This window comes from Mercurialis annua, linkage group LG7, assembly GCF_937616625.2.
Source record: "Mercurialis annua linkage group LG7, ddMerAnnu1.2, whole genome shotgun sequence".
NCBI lineage: Eukaryota > Viridiplantae > Streptophyta > Magnoliopsida > Malpighiales > Euphorbiaceae > Mercurialis > Mercurialis annua.
In genome coordinates, this window is record NC_065576.1 from 5,632,211 (window position 1) to 5,652,235 (window position 20,025).

Consider the following 20,025-nt stretch of genomic DNA (forward strand, 5'->3'; position numbering starts at 1 on the left):
GTAATCTTATTTCGAACGAACTATTAGAATAAAATAAAATAAAAAGTAGAGAAGAAAAGTTTTGCCAAAAGTTATTAAAGAAGAAAGAGAGGTGCATTTTATATCTGAAAAATGAAAAAGCCAAAATCACAGAAAGAAAATGATCAATTTCTTCATAAAGAAGAAAGACAACATGACACTCTTTTTAGATTCTCCTTAAATGTCAAAAGATATCAATTTCTTGCCAACAAATTTATGGGAATTTTTCACCCCTCATAAATAGATTTCACTATAATAATAATAAAATACAAAAGTATGCACCCAGTCGTTTATGTCATAAATAAACCGAGACAGATCGATCTCAAAGCACAGAACTGACTCGAAATCAATAGTTCTAACAATCCCACTCGGCTAAATGTAGAAAAAAGATGAACAAAAATGGAACTGGGATCCTAGTGATGTCAATTTATGATCTAAAATCACCTAGCATTCACATACACCGTTATAATATATCTTAAGGATCTAAATGTACAATTCACAATAATCAATCTAATTCCTACTACATGTGCTAGAAACATCTTACACCTCAAAATGGGCTACAAAGTTAGTAAAGCTCACAGTTCTTCATTAAAACCAAAGGAGCCACTTGCGACGAGGCTGACTAGAACTGCGGCTGGATTTTGGAGTTACAGTGATTCTTTCTGCATTTGCAGCAGCCCATCTGCTAAAATCAGGGGACGAAACAAGATCTTTGACAGCTTTTTGAGTGGAGTCTCTGGTAAACTTATCCCATGTCTCCTTTGAAAATTTTCTCCTTTCTGGTGTCGCATGGAAGGTTGAAGGGTAAGCATCTGAATCTGACAGCTGACGAATCCCTGTCCTGTTTAGACCTGAAAGAGCAATAACAATGTCAATGTCGTCGAAAAACATACTTAAACGGTACAGATTGCAATCCTAACAACATACTAAAGGGAAAACCTTGCATAGGAGAACTGCAAGACTCAAGGTTGAATCGCTTGGGCAGAAACCGGTCCTTAGGTGTCTTCGGTACAGATTCATCGTGAGAATTTCCAAATGGTGATAAATCAGGAAAAATGGGAGATCCCATCTGGATGTTTTTACCGAGTCTGAACAGCTTCCTGCAGTTTTATTCCAAAAATGCTATGTATTAGCAATCAAGCAGTGGACAAAATGTGAATAACAGAAGATAACATAGAAAAAAATAAGTAGCGCGGAAATTTCATTGGTAAATAATTCGTGGCATATAAAATGTGCTTCCGACAGTTAAATTATGTTAAATAGCCAGGAAAGGAGGAACGGAAAGACATACAAACATTTTTTGGTTATTTACATATTACTGTGGCGGGTATTTGTCAACCCAACCTTACACTTAAAAAGCCGTTAAAGATAACTAGCATGTTTTCTGATAAAGTGTAAACAGATTGATCATCCAATAGATACAAAGAAGCCCTGGAATAGCAAAATAAAACTTACTTGCATAGTTTACGCAAAAATCTTAATCTGAAAATTCTCCTTAACATTGATGAAGCCACTACTCCAGATATCAACGCTTCAGCTGCCAGCGGCGGATCCAAAGAACTCTAGAACAGCATATTGAATATCGAATTTGTAAATAAAAAGAAACAAATGTATATCTTATAAGGATTATAAATAACATAAAATTGAGAGCATAGAACTTTGAGAAGTAGAAATACCTGAAGAATCATAATAACAGCTAAAATCCGAATGGACCAGGCAACAAAAATGGATGTATTTATATCAACCAATCCTTCTTCTGTCAGGACAAGTTTACGAACAGCCCAGAAACCCATCCATGCTCCAGCAAGAACAACAAAAGCCAGCAGAAAAATGGCCAACTGTAGATATATAAAAAGACTTCATCAACAAATTATAAAAATTACAATGGGAAGTGTATTTCATGGCAAGTTCACAAAAGCACTGATATATCAGTTGATGACTATTCCAATCCTGACATCATGTAGGTGATCAGAACAATTTTGCAAAACTCAAAATTAAGGAAATGTGTTGTTCTGAAAAATCAAAAAAGGACTCATCCCAATCAACGCATTGAGATTGACCAATGCAAGGTTTGAATAAATAAAAGTATATCAAATTTACCTGCTCACAGCACTGAACCCTCAAAAGGCCCAAAATACCATAATTTGCATCAATCAAAAATATCAAACTTTTCAGCATTAATATATGATAACTGTCAAGTTTACAGCTACAACTTGGCTAAATAGGTTAACTGTGGGCCTGACTGAGAAAATTCTCTATGTCAAGGATATGAAGCTTTAATCTTCTTCAGAACATGTTCAGACAATTACACACATAACTATCATAAAAATTATAACTTACATACAGGATAATACATGTCTTCATCGATTCCAATCTCTACGAGTAATGAACGCAGTAATCCAGGCACATAGCGAAGAAGAAAGGAACCCAGGCCAACCTGAATAAAGCAATGACAAGATGAGCATAACTGGATAATTGATGGTCTATCAAATTCGTAATCAAAAGTCAGATGAGAATAAAAACTCACAAGAGATGAGTATATAAAAACTGCCAGTGAATTTTTCCGACCAGTTGGCAAAAGCTTCATCCCCTGTCAAGAATGCACATTCTTTTTTAATTGTAGAGAATTCAATAATGGTAAGACTTGGTATAAAAATTGATAACAAATTGTAAAAATGAGAAGTCCAACAAGATCGGAAAATTAAGCTTTCAAGATAAATGGCCCAGCTACTAACTAAAGCATCTTTAGAAGCTACATAATAAAAAATGAACTGTAATTTAAGCTTTCAATAAGATTACATAAAAATGCCGAAAGAGAAAAATAACAGAAATGCTATAAAAAATAATCCATGTTTCCCACAATAAAGGATAGAAAGATTACTTTACCTGAAAAAGGACCACAAGTGTTACAAGGATGATCCCAATTGCCATGGCACTGCTGTAGTAAAAAGCTAAGGACTTGCTCAAAGTGGATGCCACACTCAACAAAATGACACCCAGGATTAAGAAAATCACGCGATATAAGTAGAAGACTACACAAAAATTACAGTAAATGAACAGGTTACCACCATCAAAATGAATCAAATAAGAAAGAAATTTACAGATTAGTGATGAACAAACAGGAGAAACAAGATCACCTTCTTCAATTGACAATTCAAGGTTTTCCAATGATGAACCAGCCATCCTTATATCTACTATCTTGTGGTCAAAAGGTGACATAGCTCGAGTCCATGGACCTTTGTCGACCTTCTCCCACTGTCCTTGTGGGCACATCCCGATTGCAAGGGAAGCATTCCTACAAAACAAACACAACCATCTAAGTAACAAGCATAACTTTTATGACTATAAACTTGTCCATCAGTTGTCACCTTTTCAATAAAACCAAGTAAAACTTGAGCAGCAATGGACTGAAAAAGCAGCAAAACAACTCACCTATGGAAACAAACCTCAAGATTTGGCCCGCGAAGGCTCGAACTTGAATGTGAAAGAGTCACCTTTAGTGTATGGGAGAACTTTCTTAAGTTTTTGAGCCTAGATAATCCATGGATATGAACTCTTTCACAAAGCACCGACGAGCCGGGCTTAGTACCTGGCGACTTAACCACTTGAAAACTAGGAGATAAATGCAGTTTACTAGACTCACCAACAACTGCAAAACCACAAAAAGAAAATACAAATCTTAATCACTAAGCAAACCCATTTAATTCCTCCAAGAAAACACAAGAAATTAAGCAGTAAGCTGCAATTACTGAGATTACACCGGAATTAAATATATTTTATAAAATTGATACAAAACCCACTCGTAAAATCATTACAATTTCTTGGGTTTTTGGTAGGCGGAAGTAATTCACCAAAAAATAAAAAAAAAACATGCGCTAATTTTCATAAACTTGGGTTTCAATTTTTTATTGGTAGAAAAATAAAGAAAACCCTAGAAATAAAATTCATGGTTAATATAAAAGAGTTAAAAAAAAAAACGAAAATTGAAAAAGAATTAAGAAATGGACTGAGAGTACCTAACGAGCGTTCATGTGCAGAGACAACTGAGCAAAGAAGAGACAAATTTAGCAGGATAATCCGGAGAATGAAAACGGAGCTCCGACTGGAATTTGCAGTAGTAGCCATTAATTTCTTTCTGGGTTTGGTGTTGGAGAGAAAAGGCGCGAGAAAATAGAAAATTCCGAGTTTTAATTGCTGTACAGACAGCCTGAACCGCCATGTTTGGGCTTAGCCCTTTAAGGATTGTTCTTGTTTTGGGCTCATTCCATGTACTGGGCTCTGCTTGTATGCGTTCGGAACTGTAAGGGGCTTTGTCGTAATTTACACTGTTCTAGAACTATTTTTTTTTATATAGAATTTCTTGAACTATTGTCTATCTCTTCAAACTGTCCATAAATTTTAGGCTTACTGCCAAAAAAACCCAAACTTTTACGATTTATTATAATTATAAGGGGCTTTGTTGTAATTTACACTTCCTGTTCTAGAACTTTCTTTTTTGAGGATTTCTAGAACTATTATCTATCTCTTCAAACTGTCCATAAATTTTAATTATTTTTAAATTTTTATTTAATAATTTTAAAATACATAACATTATTTGTGCAGTATTTTTGTAAATCCTTATGATTCGACGTGCTTACTGAAGTCCTATAAAAATACCTAAAATTTTTAATTTTTATCGTATAACATCACGTGGTAATTTTATTATTTACGTAATATTCAATTGAGATATCATGTTATTAAAATTGACAGAAATAGTGCAGGAATAGAAAAATGGACAACTAAATTTTTAAACAAAAATATAACAACAACTGAAATATGAATTAAAATTTAGAAATAGTTTGTATAGAAAAAAATATTGAAAAACGCTGGTAAAATTTGGATTTTATTATGTTTCTGTTCGTAAAATTAATTGATAGCTGGATGTTCACTTCCGACGATTGTAAATTTAAGAATTTTTTATTATAATTTTTAAGTTATATATGTTATGTTATTTAACTAGGTTTACTTATAAATTTATACCTTATTTGGTTGGGGTAAATTGACTAGGGAAGTAAAACTTTCCGGAAATAATAAAAAAAAAATTGTTTGATTATATGTGTTTTATTTTTGAAAAGTTGACAGTTAAACTTCCCCTTAACTAGAAAAGTAACTTCTTTATAAAAATTTAAGTAAGTTGCACTTACTTAGATAAATAGCAATAAACTACAATAATATTTTCTAAATTTAATTGTTTTAATTATTTATCAAAAAATTTATTGTTTTTATCATTTAATAATTAATAAAAATCAACTCAGTTGAAAAACAAATCAAGTAGAACTATCACTACTTTTTTAGCAGTTATATTTCTGGATAATTAACTTTTTAGAAAGTGTACTTATCGGGAAGTGCATATTACGAACCAAACGAGGTTTTAGATTTGTGATGTTTTTATTGCCTGATGCATTAAATTGTCAAATAGTTCGATCTATTTATAGCTTAATTCGGGATTTTAAAGTCGATTTCGAATCTACAGAAGGAAACCATCTTCTGCTAAAAAAGCAACCAACACTTGAACCGAATAAATACTTCGTCACGTTGAGTACTAGTAAATTGATTCAGTATTATGGATCTTCAATCAAATCCAAGAAATTATCTGATTCATATCTATTCAAAGGGTGAAGATTTTCGCACTCCACCCATTTATAATTGCACTCCATTTATGTATTATATAGTCATATACGACTGAATTGTCTTTACTTAAGAATCATTAAATTTTTGTTTCTTTTTTTTAATTCTAGGCTTAATTCCTTAAAAAAACTCCACCTTGCATTTTTTCTTCGTTTATACCCTGACCTTGTAAAAACACCATTTGTACCCAATTTTGGGTTTTTATGTTTCATCCCTACCCAAAAGCATTAAATTGTACTTTTTTCATTTGGAAAAAAATTTAAAACATACTTTTTTCTATTTTAAAAAATACAAATAAATCCTTGAACTTAAAAAATAATCAAATACATCCAAATAATTAATTAATTTTTTTAATTTTATAAAATAAAAAAATAAAAAAATTTATTATTATTTTTAATTTTTTTTTCGGAATTTTTTAAAAAAAAATTAAAAAAATTAAAAAAATTTAAAAAAATTGGAAATATTTTTTTAAAAATTTTAAAAAAATTATTATTATTTTTAATTTTTTGAAGAAAATGGTATTTTTGTACTATTAATAACATTAATATCTAATTAGTATATAAGTTAAAAATGAAGGATCGTTTCAAACTTTTTTTCAAATGAAAAGAGTACAATTTTGGGTAGAGATGAAACATAAAAATTCAAAATTGGGTACAAATGGTGTTTTTACAAGGTCAGAGTATAAACGAAAATAAAATACAAGGTGAGTTTTTTTTAAGAAATTAAGCCTTAATTCTAAGATTATATAACTGTTTTCCGGCTATCTTTTAATTGTAAACAACTATTGTTGCTCTTATTTGTTTAATTATTCTACTTTTTAAAATGATAATTAAATAAAAGTGAATAAGTAAAAAATAAATTTGTTTTTGTTCAATAATTCAAAAAAGATCAACATTTACCATTTTTATCAACTCCAGAAAAAGTTTATAATATTATTATTTATAACCTAATTTGAAATATTTAACTTCTATTATATTTTTTTATCTCATTTGATAAATTTAGTACTTTTGAACACTTAACATGCATCGTATAATGGCCTATTAAAGATAAATCAACTCAATCGAATAATAATATAAAAAAATAACCATTCAATTGTTGTTATATAAATAAAATAAAATTTAATTGATTAATTGAACGGACTTGACTATAATATCAAAAAAATTTATAAAATTTACTTAGAATAAATAAAAGTGCAACTATTTAATTTTTTTGAATTACAGTGTGTCTTTATATCATTTATAAATGAACAAAGGATCAATTCACCCCCTCAACTTGGCACGAAATATCAAATGAGTCATTCTCGTCGCTTTTGGTACAAACAGACCCAAAAGTTGCGTTTTCGTATCAAAAAAGCTCCCGAGAGAGTGAGCTTCTTAATTTTCTTTAATTAACTTAATTAATCATATCTTAATTTATTAAAACTATAATTATACCTTAATTAAACTAATAAAACACATTTAACTCTAATTAATTATATTTTAATAAAATTCATCAAAAAAATTATATTTTTCTTAATCAAAACTCTTAATTATACCCTAATTTATTCTAATAAAACACAATTAACTTTAATTCATCCCTCTTTTTTCGCCGGAATTTAATTTTCAGTCGATTTTTTTTTACGGTTCTCGCATTACAGACCCATCGGGTCTGCTCTTTGCCGGAGCAGACCCATCTGGGTCTGCTTCGCCGGAGCAGATCCATCTGGGTCTGCTTCGCCGGAGCAGATCCATCTGGGTCTGCTCCTCCACGACGGAGGAGCAGACCCAGATCGGGTCTGCTCCTCCACGGTGAGGAGCAGACCCGATCACGGTGAGGAGCAGACCCGATCTGGGTCTGCTCCTCAGTGGAGGAGTGCCATACTCTTTTGGCAGCCGGAGGAGTGCTCCTCCTCTACAATATTTTTTTTAAAAATTAGATTTTTTTTAAAAAAAAACTAGATTTTTTTAATTTAGGTATTGATTCAGTAATTTTTTAAAATAATAAGGACTATTCTAGACTTTTAACCAGGAGGGTGTGTTTCAAACGCGGGTTGAGAGTGGGCAAGAATGAGAGAGGGGCTGATTTGATACGAAAACGCAACTTTTGGGTCTGTTTGTACCAAAATCGTCCAAAATGACTTATTTGATATTTCGTGCCAAGTTGAGGGGGTGAATTGATCCTTTGTTCATTTATAAATATTTATTAATTTTTGAACGCTCAAAATTTTTTAAATTTTAATTCATTTAGATCTAATTTATGTTTTTTTTTCAAATGTTGAAGTGATATATCTGTAACTTTTAATTTGAAATTTGCTTACCGGCAACTAAAGCATTCCATATAATTACAAAGTTTGGAGAGAAAAAAGAAGTAGTTTTTAATGGATAGTACTTTCTAATGAGAGACTATAAAGTCTTTTACAAATAAAATGGAGTGCAATTATAAACGGATAGAGTGCAAAAATCTCCACCCCGATTCAAAATACCAGTATTGACTATTTTCTTGATTAGTAATGTGTCTTAAATATTACATCATTATTGTCTCTTCTTTCCAAGTTGAAGTTGTCACCTTTTTTTGTAGGCCAAACCCATCTAGAGGCCCCTGTACTTTACACTTTTTTTTCTATAGGTCCTTGTACTTCATTTTTGTATTATCTGATCCCTCTACTTACCTATTTTTTATTTTCAGGTCCTTTTTGAGTTTTTTCCAGTCCTTTTGCGTGACTGGAGGAAAAAAAGATTGTAAGTAGAAGGACTGGAGGAAAACAAAATTGTAGGTACAAGGACTGGAAAAAACTCAAAAAGGACCTGAAAATCGAAAATAGGTAAGTAGAAGGACCAAATAATACAAAAATGAAGTATAAGGACCTACGAAAAAAAAAGTGTAAAGTACGAGGACCTCTAGATGGGTTAAGCCTTTTTTGTAAGTTGTAATTCCATATACTCCATCCGTCTCAATAGAGTAGTCCACTTTCAAAAAATAACAAATTTTAAAATCAATCTTCATATTCTATCCTTATTCAAATTTCACTAATAAAGTAAATTGAAAGTGGACCCTATATTAAATAAGGGTATAATAAAAAAAGTAGAGAAAAATTTAGAAGCTCCATAATAATAATTATGTTTTCTTAAACTATGTGATAAAGGCAAAGTGGACAACTCTATTAGGACGGAGGGAGTACTATATTTTACGTGCCATTATATTTGTTTCATTATTTTCTATTTTTTTCGTGGCTTTATTGAATTTTTTGGAGTTAGTAGTTTTGAAGATAATATTATTTTGGTTGGTACTCTATGTTGGCGTAGTGATACCGATTGTGATATTCATTGGCGCTTCAGATATTGATAAAAGAGGTGTTACTCACAAGATATGATAATTTATTTTCAATGGTACTGATGCTGCTAATTCCTCCTCTACCAGACAGAGATACCAAAATAGTTATATAAACTAATTTTCTAACTTTCGAAAAATAAATTTCAAATGTAATTAGATGGCCTATTTAGTGGCTAAAAAAGCCACTGTCGATGACTGCCTTTGCAGTACTCAGCATTCTCTTATGAAATGGCTCACTCAAAATCGTTGAGGAGTCGTCCATCTTTGTATTTCTCACGTTTCATTCAATAAAATTTTAATCTTTGATAAAAAAAATTATTTTTTTATAAAAATTATTAGAGATATCCCAATTCTATAAATTAACTAAATATATAATTTATAAAACCTAATACATAGTTGGGCACTTTGAGATTTAGAATAAGGATTTTTATAATTTTTTTATTATTCTATCTCCAAATCAATTGACAATATATTTTTATATTATAACATTAAACTTATTTTCTTTAATAATGTAAGTATTAATTAATTAATAGTTAGAATAACTATAAATTAATTAATATAAATCATAAAAGTATGTATTTTACTCACTATATCTTAACAAAATAAAACAAGAAGTCAGTTTAAAATTCCAAAAAAATAGAAAGAAAAAACTGCCGGTTTAAATGATAAATTTTTAAAATATCTATGTTAAATTTATACAAGTACCACCATATGATAGAATTTGAACAGAGTAACGGCGCTGTATTGAAGTTTGTAGATTACAAAACTTGAAAACTAAATCTACTTCTATTTATAGACAATGAATAACAAACTATTTCTCAATACAAAAGGCACATTAAAAGCATGTTATCCAGCTGTGAATTAGCTGTTCATGAGCTGTATCTTAGCTGGATTATGCTGAGCTGGAGAAGAATGAACACGCGAGAAAAACGCTTGTTGGGTGTGTTGAAGCTCTAGAGATGCAGACATCAGATTTGGTGGATGCAGAGAAGCAATCTAGTGCAGCAGAAAAGCATATACTCTATTACACCCCTTCAAGCTAGGCATAGATATCAAATATGCCGAGCTTGATGCAGAGAAGCAATTTAGTTCAGCAGAGAAGCATATACTCCAGTAAAAACAAGCACTATCAAAATGATAGCCCAATCAAAACAAAAAAGTGCAGCTTCTTGGTTGAAATGGTTAGCAAATTCTGCTGCTACTTCACTTCTATTTGCTTGAAATAGTTGTCAGGTTTGATAAAAGTAGTGCTTAATAGCACTGAAGCATAAAGTGAAAAATTCATGCCATTAACCTTGAATCAGGGACATTTATCTTCTTTCCATATGGCAACTATGAACTCAATTATTTTCTTCCAATTTGATACTACAATTGTGACTTGGCAGAAACATTCATCACTAAAAAGAATCAACACCTTCATTTGTTTGATCACAAAATTTCTTCTTTCCATCAAATAGAATCTCTACAACAATCCACATTTAATGAACTAAATTCCCAAACTATCATACCGATGGTTCCATTGCCATAACTATTGAGAACTTTTATCGAACACGTAAAGAGCATAACTGAAAATTTCATTTGTTTTTCCCAAATTGAATAATCTCAAACTAAACAAACCGTGAAATAGAAATCAATTTGAGATTAAAACTGAAATGATAAAAAGAGATAAGAAATTGACTGAAAATTATATTTGTGAGAAACAAAAAAAATCAAAGAAGCAGAGATAGAAAACTCAATTGATGAGAATTGAATTTATTCAACAAACATGTATCAACATAGCAACGAACTGAATCTGATATTGAATGAAATGAAAATGAGGATCAAATCAACACTGAACTGAAAAATAATAAAATCGAATCAAAATATGGAACTCAAAGAAATTTGATAGAAGCAGTAGAACATAAATTTTGAGAAACAGAAAATCAAATCAAACATTGATTTGATTATAAAACATTAATCCAAAGAAAATTGATGAGAAAAAACTTGAAATTGTAATCTGAGGTCGAAGTTGAAATCATTGATAACAATAATTCAACACAGGAATTAAAATTAGAGATTGATCAAAAGATAAATTTGATAGAATAGGAACCTGAAATTATTGACAGCAACGATTCAACAGAGAGTTTGAATCTTCAGCACCGATAGCGATGAACTGAAACGAAACTTGAACTGAAACTCGAGACACTGATAGCAATGCTCGTAAACTGAAATAAACTCAATCCGGATCGCTGGGGCTGGACATCCAGATCGATACAACGGAGAAGAAACAAATCAATAAATCTGGAATCACTGAACTGCTGGGACTGGACATCCAGTACAGTTCTAGATTCTTCAAAGATATATCTATAATATATTTCTAATATATGATAAGGAGCATATAAATAAAAAATTTAAATGTAAAGTGAAAATATAAAGCATATAAAAATGAAAATATATTAAAACCAATTGCAATCTGTTCTAAAAGTTTTGCTTTCAAGAACTGCAGTATTGCACTTAACTGTCGTTTGAAGTTGAACGATGGACAGGAAAAAGCGATTGGTGTGTTTTTCTAGCACAAGCTATCAGAATTAACAGCTTTTGGATTTATTTAGGGTGAAATTGGGGTAATTGGAAGGGCCCACATTTTTTTGATTATATTTTCTTATTTGGTAATTGTGAGGTTGAAGTTTGCGAAGGAATTGATCTTACAATGATATAATTTAGGTTTTATTTTATAAAATTAACTGAAAAATAATGTAATTTATTTTTTAAATAAATACTAATCATTTAAAATATAATAAGAAATTATTAAAGGATGACTATCAAATATGTAAAAATGGGTTCGGCCAATGATTATATGAAACATCAATAACAAATAAATATCAAATGACAACCATAAAATGAATAAAGATTATGTAATTTTATGACTATATCTAAAATAAATAAGTTATCAGTGTAATTGTATAAAAATTTATGCGAAATAAAATTATAATTTTAAATTTAATCAAATATGAGACAATTAATTTGCACAGGTATGGTCGAAGTCATACAGAAGTTCTGTAGCGAATTCTTTATCAATCTCCTATTCAAGTTAGTTTATGGATTTTTAATCGAGCTCATTTATGATCTCGTTTGCAAACTATTTAACAAGTTCAATGAGCTGTTTATACATAAATATATCATATATATGTTTAAATTCTGCTTGTCTAAATAAATGAACATAAAATTAAGTTGAAGCTGTAAGTGGATCGTGATAGGCGTGTTGCATTAATCATGTCAATTGTGTACTCATCAATAACTACTAATATGGCAATAACTAATACATAAGGACCTTTAATTGTATAGAACTCTACATGTACAATTTAAACATCACCAAAATTTTACATTGAAAATAATAATGCATAAAAAAAAGAGCATATAAATAAAAATGACAACATTAGTTCATTATTTTACCATTTTAAATTAATATTTATTTTTTCCGATTGAATCGAATATTTGGTCTTTTCATTGTCTTTTTTACGTCATTTTTATGTTGAATTTTGTCTTCTCAAACATGTTTCGGTCTCTTTTTTCTTTCAAATCCCCTTCCTAATTCTATAGTAAATTTATAATTTTTTTAGTGATTTTCTAACCCCGCCATTATAATATTGAGCACCTGAAAATGATCAAAGTTACATAACAAAAACCCTAGCTAGATAATTAAGTCTAGAGAAAAATAATTACAGGGTGCATGCATGTTCTAAAAGTTAGTAGTAATACATGAAAGCGAGACGAAAAAAGAGTACTAATAATAATTCCACTAATAATTAACAATACTAATGTGTGATTTTCAAGTTCCTAACTCTGTAATGCTCTGTAAAGCTGGTTTCCACTGTCCCCCACCACCGCCACCATAATGTCTTCCAACTCCTCCGCCTCCTCTGCTGCCGCTCCTGCTGGTCCTGCCACCGTTGCTTCCTAATCGGTGAACCTCCTGTTCCACCTGCATAAACAATAAACATATATACACATGAGACAACGACATTTCAATTTTATGTATTCCTTTTATGATATGCAGACTTGATCCCTAAGCAAAGGTTTCATTATTGGTTTCTTACTTGTTTCAATAGTGTTTCATTATTGCTAATCTGACATAAAAGTATAAATACCTGATTGAAACTATTTAACTACCCCATTTATACTGTGCTTAATTTCGACTCCACTTACCAATGACTCATGATAGCTGATCAAACGGTATAAACGTCGAACAATATTTTGTTAAAATTATGAGTTTCTTTTTTCACACGAACACTAAATTTATTATGTCCTCAACGATTAAAAGAAATTACACTCCACAACATAAAAGTAAGATTGAAGATCAGAAAAGGTTTGACTCAAATTATAAAAAAATTATTTTAGAATGTGTGCATTTGGTTCAAACCGAAGCGAATCAAATTGAAGTAAAATTTTTGTTTTTTCAATATCCAATTGAATTAAATTTATGAAATTTTATAGATGAGAAATAGACCTAAAAGCATGTCTCAGCACTAATGGCGTCCTTGCATAAGAAAAGCTATGAGAATAATTGAATCTGCGCTAACTTATTCCCCTACTGTAAGATAATGATGGTCCAACTTTCAAGACTAGCAAAGTTGTACTTGGCCATGCGTGTGCAATTATGTGACCATTAATTAAAATTAAAACTCTGAATTACTACTAGCTGTATAGTGGGTTAGAGTTACTAGAAATCACTTAAAAATGGTTATAGATCACCAAAACATGATTAAAAATCACTTCAAATAAGGTTGCAGATCACCAAAACATGGATATCGATTAAAAAAAGCCAATAATTTTAAGATGTACTGCCTATTTTATTTTATATATATATATAATAAAAGTACATTATACATACGCTCCTTAGGTACTATCAGTCCATTTCTTATTTCTTTTTCAATTTTCAAGTAAGAAAAGAAAAGCAGTTATTTTCATAAAAATTAAAATGTTATTAATTATGTATAATTTATTAAATATTCTGATATTTTTTTTGGAAGGTTGGGAGTATTATAGAAAATGATCACTTTAAATTTACCCATTAAAGATAAAGAAAATCAGTGTGTCATTTTTAAAAGAAAAAATCTATATTTTTCTCTTTCAATTTCACGTTTTGAATTTATAAATTACTAAATTAACAAAAATAAAAGAAAAGGTACTCTGTTTTTCTTCTCTTTTTTTTCTCTCTAATTACTAATTAGATTTTTTTTATGAATAATTACTTGTTAGACTTGAAACATGGAAAAAAAAATCAAAGCTTATACTTAACTCAAGAAATACAAATTAAAAAATCATGCGCCGCATATTCTACCGTAAAATGTCTACTCTATTACAAGTCATTATGAGTGGTTTTCAAAATTTTTTTTGCGTTTCTTACAAATATAACTTGCTTATGATTTGAGTTAATAATATCTCATTTAAAAAAAAAAACTCAAAAAATGCAATTCCCAAAATTAAACTTTACTAAAATTTAAACTATAACTTAAACGAAAGAATAATTAGAAAAAGTTGCAGGTATGTGTTACCTGAACATGAGAGCTGCAATTTTCAGATTTATTTGACAAGTCCTTCTTCTTCTTCAGTTCAACTCCAAGCCCTGCTCCTCCTCTCTCCTTCAACAGCTTCCCAAGTCTAACACATTTCTTTGCAGCAAACTCTTTCAACACATCTACACCAAAAAAATTACAGTTTCAAAAAGAAAATTTCAGAAACAAAAAAGTTAGGGTTAGATTTTATACCTTCAAAACTGATGAGCTTATAGAATTGTCCAATAAGTAAAGTATCATCAGGTCGAAGAAGCTTGAGCTGCTTCAACGGCGGAGTACTGACGTCATTCTCCGGTTTCAAATTCGGAGAAGAAACCACAAGCGCCACGTAATGGCCTGGGTTTGAGTTCATGATTTGGTCAGCACTAACTGACCAGTAAATCCTTTCGATTTTGTTTCCTGGATGTTGAATCACCACTGTTGCTGCTTCTGCTGCTTGACAATTTCCCATTCTTTTTTAGAAATTCACAAACAGGAGAAATTGAAGGGTGTGTTTTTTAATTTGTGGGAGTGGTAGATATAGGAAATGAATTAATAATTATGACGATGACGAAGGGTTCACGTTGGAGATGTACGGGCAAGAATCCTGAGATGTGACTAAGAGATTAAGTAAGGGAAGATCGAGGAGGTATTGTGATAAAACCAAGAAAAAGAAGGACTAAGAAACTGTAAGTTCTGCAGAATTTTTCTCAGTTTTAATAAACAAAGAGACTAAAACTAGAAAGAAGTTTTAAAAAACGAATTTTTTTATGAGGAGGTACAAGAAAGAAATGGTGGTGGTGGTTTGGAGTTGGAGCGGTGGTGGTTTATGGTGGTCAGCTGCTTATATAATTTGTACGGAGTAAAGGATCAATTCACCAACTTGGCACATACTATCAAAGAAGTCCAAATTCGTAAAATTGGATCAAATCACCCCATAATTTGACAAAACCGAGGAGTTTCACTCTTTTAACCAAAAAAGAGAATGGAATAACCTATTTTTTGAAAAATTAACTCTAATTAAACTTAATTGAAATACTAATTATTTTTATTTAATATTAAGTTTAATTAATATAAAATTGGAGGCTTTTTTATTCAATTTCCCGCCGACCGATGACTGACCACCGCCGAAATTAAAAGTTCTGGCCACCTCTCTGAGATCAGACCTAGGGGGTTTGTTTTTCAAGTGAAGAAAATATCCTATATAGATCTATTCTTTAACGAAAAACAGAAACAAAATACAGATCCCATCTGGGATCTGTTTTTGAACAACACCATTCTTTTGGTTGTTTTTTTGTCAGAGACATGGATTCATCTTTGTCTTCGACAAATAAACGAACAAATTTTACCGAATTCAGGCAACGATAACTATGAATAGGTTTGAAAAAAATGCTTGAATAGGTTAGAAATATGAGAAAGATGAAAAAAAAAATCTGAGAATGAAAACAAAAAGTGCATAATAGTCCATATAAATTTAAATAAAAGTTAATAATTTTTTTGAAGTTTTGAAATTATAAAGATTAAATTAATATTTTTAAAATAATTAAAATTTTGAAATAAAATAAATATTAAGTACTATTTTAAGTTTTTAACCATCTAAAACTGGAAATGTGTTCACTCTCAAAGGTGAGAATGAGGGAGGGGTATTTAATATGTTTTTGTCAAATTTTGGGTTATTTGATCCATTTTTGCGGTATTTCGTGCCAAGTACATGGGGTGTAAATTGATCTTTTGCTCAATTTGTACGTATAAATCGTTATATATTACTCCCAGCATCTCATTTTAATTGTAATATTTAAAAATAATGTTATTTTTTAATTACTAACGATTAATATTAACGAGTTTTTTTTAGCCAAAACATATAGTGCAGAGTTGCAGTTGGAATCCAAGATTTGATATACTTGGAAAGACTTAAGTGGCAATTTCTCCCTCAACTTGTAAGCAATGGCCATTGACAAATAAATTAACTTTATGTGCAAATTAGTCACCAACTTGATAGTTATGGACAATTAATCTCTTTTGGCTAAGTAGCTTACAAGTTGAGGGGAAAACTTGTCAATTTAGGGAATAATAGCTTACAAATTGAGGGCGCAAATTGCTAAGATGGAGTTAATTGTTCATAATCAACAAGTTTATAACTAATTTGCTCATAAAATTAATGTACATGATAATTGTCTATTGTTTACAAGTTTAAGGGGCAAATTGCCTTAGAAGGTCTTAGTCATTAAAGGTAGGCTTTCAGTGACAAATTAATGAATTTACTAGATAAATTAATGTATAAAATTAAAAATGTATTTAATTATATGAAGATGTGATAAAAATAAAAATATACAAAAGATTATCCGGTGAAAAATAGAAAAGTGACAAAGTGGGCAAAAAGTATTGTACCAGTGCTTCTTTTAAAATTTTGATGAAGTATATCATATTTTTTAATATAAATATTTGTTGGGAGATTTTTTTATGAATCCGAATTATACAAGAATTTTTAATTTTTAATTAAATTGTAACAGAAAAGAGATTTGGGGTCCAATTTTTGTAGCATATTAATCATTTTTTATTTGAGATTTAATCATAATAAAGTTATCGTTAAATCTGCCTCTAATAGAAAAAAACATGTCTATAATTTGACTATTTTTTAAAAATTATGTTCATGCGAATTTTTTGATGAAGACTACTTTATTAAAATATCGTTCATTGTATAAAGATTTGGATTTAAACGGATTTATCAATGCATTGGGGCATATAAATCAAATGGAGCTATGCTTAAAGTTGATACAGACAAAGTGAAAGACAAGAAAAATAGTAACAAGCATATGGATGAGCATAATTTTGGTTGATTTGGTTTGGTTTAATGAAATTTAAAATCAAATTATATTTTAAGAGATAAAATTAAACCACACTACACATACTTATATAAAATTTTAGTTCCGCCAATTAACAATTACTATAATTTGATTTGGTTAGGCTTTGTCATTATATACATGATATCAAAATAATATACATATTAATTTATATATATATATATATATATATATATATTATAATATTATTTTAAAATTTGATTTTTTTACTTGGTTCAATTAATTGATAGTAAAAATTAAATGAAAAATTAATATCATTATTTTTAATTAGTCGCGTTCACATTAATATTTGAACCATTTAAACCTAAATAAAATTCTAAGTTGGTCTGATTTATATAATAGGCTGGTTTAGTTTTTGTTCAGCTAATAATGATTAATGTAAAATGACAAACATAATTTATACATATATTAAAAAAAATGGAACGAATGATTAATTCACCCCTTCAACTTAGCACGAAATATCAAGTGAGTAATTTTTAAAGAAAATGGTCAAAATAACCCCCAATTTAGTATTTTAGCAACAAAGACACCCCTCAGACAAAAAAAAAGTGAGATTGCTTAATTATAAAAAATTTATCCTAATTAAACGCAATTAAAATTTAATTAACCATAGGTATCCTAATAAAACTAATTATCCTAATTAAACCTAAACAAAACACACCAACGAAAACCGCCATCGGCTATTCTAATCCACCCCTTACCAAACCAAACTGTCGGCCGCATCTGTTCTCATATGAGAACACACGAACTCGTATGTTCTCGTCTGAGAACATATTTGTTCTAAGAATGTTCTCGTCCGAGAACAAATATGTTCTTAGACGAGAACGAGTTCCATTGATCGATTAGACAAGAACGAGTTTTCAAACGATGAGTTTAATGCGATGGCAGAGGAAATTAAACCGGTGGAAGGAAAGAAGACAAATAAATGAGAAAAAAATCTCTAAATTTTATTTGAAAATAAAAATAATTATTGCACTTTTAAAATTATAAAAATATAAATGAACTTTTAAAAATTATAAAAATATAACTGAAATTTAAAAATTATCAAAAATCAATTTCAAAATAAATAAAATACTAAAAGTTTTTTTTTTATATGGAGAGTGTATATCACCCGAGAGAGTAAAAGCAAGAGAAGGCCTTTTTAATACAAAAATGCTATATTGTAGATTTATTTGACTTTTTTTAAAAAATAATTCATTTGATGTCTCGTGTCAAATTGAGGTAAAAATAAGGCTAATAGGCTGGAAAAAACCCCGACCTTTGTTTTTGTTTTCAGTTCCACCCCGACCTACCAATTTTTTCAATTATACCCTATTTTATATTTTTAGTTTTCAATTGCACCCTGATGTATTAAATTGAACTCTTTTCATTTGGTTAATATTCAAAATAAGTCGTTCATTTTTATTAAAAAAACCTAAAAATCCTTTAATATTATAAATTATACCAAAAAACCATCTTCTCTATAAATAAAAAAAATTAAATTTAAATTAATTAAAAAAATAAAAAATATTTTTGAAAATTTCCGGAGGAGTAGCTGCTCCTCCTCCAGCAGCTCCTCAACGAAGGAGCAGAACTGTTCCTCCGTTGAGGAACTTCTGCTCCTCAACAGAGGAACATATTCTCCTCAACGAGGAGCAGCAGCTCCTGGCTGAGGAGCTGTTGCTCCTCAGGAGATGAGCATCTGCTCCTGGCCTGAGGAGCAACAGCTCCTCAGGCCAAGAGCTGCCGGAGGAGGAGCAGCTCCTCCTCCTCCGAAAATTAAAAAAAATAAAAAATAAAATTTATTTTTATTTTTAGAATTGTTTTGAATTAGATTTAAGTATAAGGATTTGTTTGAATTTTATCAAATGGAAAAAAATATGAACTAATCCTTAAATATATTTGTTTTATATATTTTAGTTCTTATAATAATAAATTCATTTAATGTTTTTAATTTAGGGTGTAATTGAAAATTGAAAATACAACATAGAGTATAATTGAAAAAATTAATAAGTCGGGGTGGAATTGAAAATTAAAACAAAGATTAGGGTTTTTTCAGTATATTAATCTAAAAATAGTAATATAAATTAAAGGCCTAATCACTCAAAAAACCCTCACCTTTAAACTTTTTTTCAATTCCACCATGACGTTGAAAATTTGTCAATTTTACCCACTTTTGAATTTTCCGTTTTCAATTGTACCCCAATATTTTAATTTTTGTTAATTTTTTTACTTAAATGATGAAATCATTCAATTAATTAAGTCTAAGCATGAAATTAAATTCTTTTTTATTCAAAAAAGTACAAATAAGTCCTTTATTTTTAAAAACTAACTAAAAACCATAATCAAATTAACACTAATTTAAATTCTTAATTAATTTAACTAAATTTAAATAAATTTTAAAAATATACAATTAATATATGCGAGACATGGAGAATGTTTTAAACAAATTTTCAAACGCAAAAGACGTTAATTTAATTTTTCAGGGTACAATTGAAACACAAAAATGCAAAATAGGGTAAAATTGACAAATTTTCAACGTCAGGGTATGATTGAAAAGGGGCTAAAAGGTCGGGGTTTTTTAAGACATTAGGCCTAAATTAAACTATGGTTATGAATAACTAGTTAGACTGGGGGGAGTTGGAGACGTGTTGGAT

The 20,025-nt window shown here is 29.8% G+C and overlaps 2 protein-coding genes across 2 annotated transcripts; both read right to left on the reverse strand.

The window, feature by feature from the left end:
- Positions 1-295: 295 nt before the first annotated feature.
- LOC126654485 (uncharacterized) lies at positions 296-4,195 on the reverse strand. The gene is made up of 10 exons (XM_050348353.2): positions 4,035-4,195; positions 3,451-3,667; positions 3,156-3,313; positions 2,905-3,050; positions 2,546-2,608; positions 2,363-2,455; positions 1,695-1,856; positions 1,474-1,580; positions 958-1,118; positions 296-869 (listed from the first exon to the last, which is right to left on the reverse strand). Exons 1-10 carry the CDS (start codon positions 4,141-4,143, stop codon positions 607-609), a joined length of 1,479 nt encoding a protein of 492 aa, XP_050204310.1. The 5' UTR covers positions 4,144-4,195; the 3' UTR covers positions 296-606.
- Positions 4,196-12,635: 8,440 nt separating this feature from the next.
- LOC126654802 (uncharacterized) lies at positions 12,636-15,376 on the reverse strand. The gene is made up of 3 exons (XM_050348792.2): positions 14,742-15,376; positions 14,529-14,671; positions 12,636-12,955 (listed from the first exon to the last, which is right to left on the reverse strand). Exons 1-3 carry the CDS (start codon positions 14,998-15,000, stop codon positions 12,803-12,805), a joined length of 555 nt encoding a protein of 184 aa, XP_050204749.1. The 5' UTR covers positions 15,001-15,376; the 3' UTR covers positions 12,636-12,802.
- Between the last annotated feature and the right edge of the window lie 4,649 nt (positions 15,377-20,025).

Bases quoted from the DNA above. Each gene is read 5' to 3' on its own strand.
- LOC126654485 (XM_050348353.2), bottom strand. From the start codon at position 4,143: ATGGCTACTACTGCAAATTCCAGTCGGAGCTCCGTTTTCATTCTCCGG. The intron at 1,857-2,362 runs GTATGTAAGTTA...ATATATCTACAG, and splicing joins ATGAAGACATGTATTATCCT to TTGGCCATTTTTCTGCTGGC. The intron at 870-957 runs GTTTTCCCTTTA...TTGCTCTTTCAG, and splicing joins TTGCAGTTCTCCTATGCAAG to GTCTAAACAGGACAGGGATT.
- LOC126654802 (XM_050348792.2), bottom strand. From the start codon at position 15,000: ATGGGAAATTGTCAAGCAGCAGAAGCAGCAACAGTGGTGATTCAACAT. The intron at 14,672-14,741 runs GTATAAAATCTA...TTTTTGGTGTAG, and splicing joins TAAGCTCATCAGTTTTGAAG to ATGTGTTGAAAGAGTTTGCT. The intron at 12,956-14,528 runs GTAACACATACC...TTGTTTATGCAG, and splicing joins ATTGCAGCTCTCATGTTCAG to GTGGAACAGGAGGTTCACCG.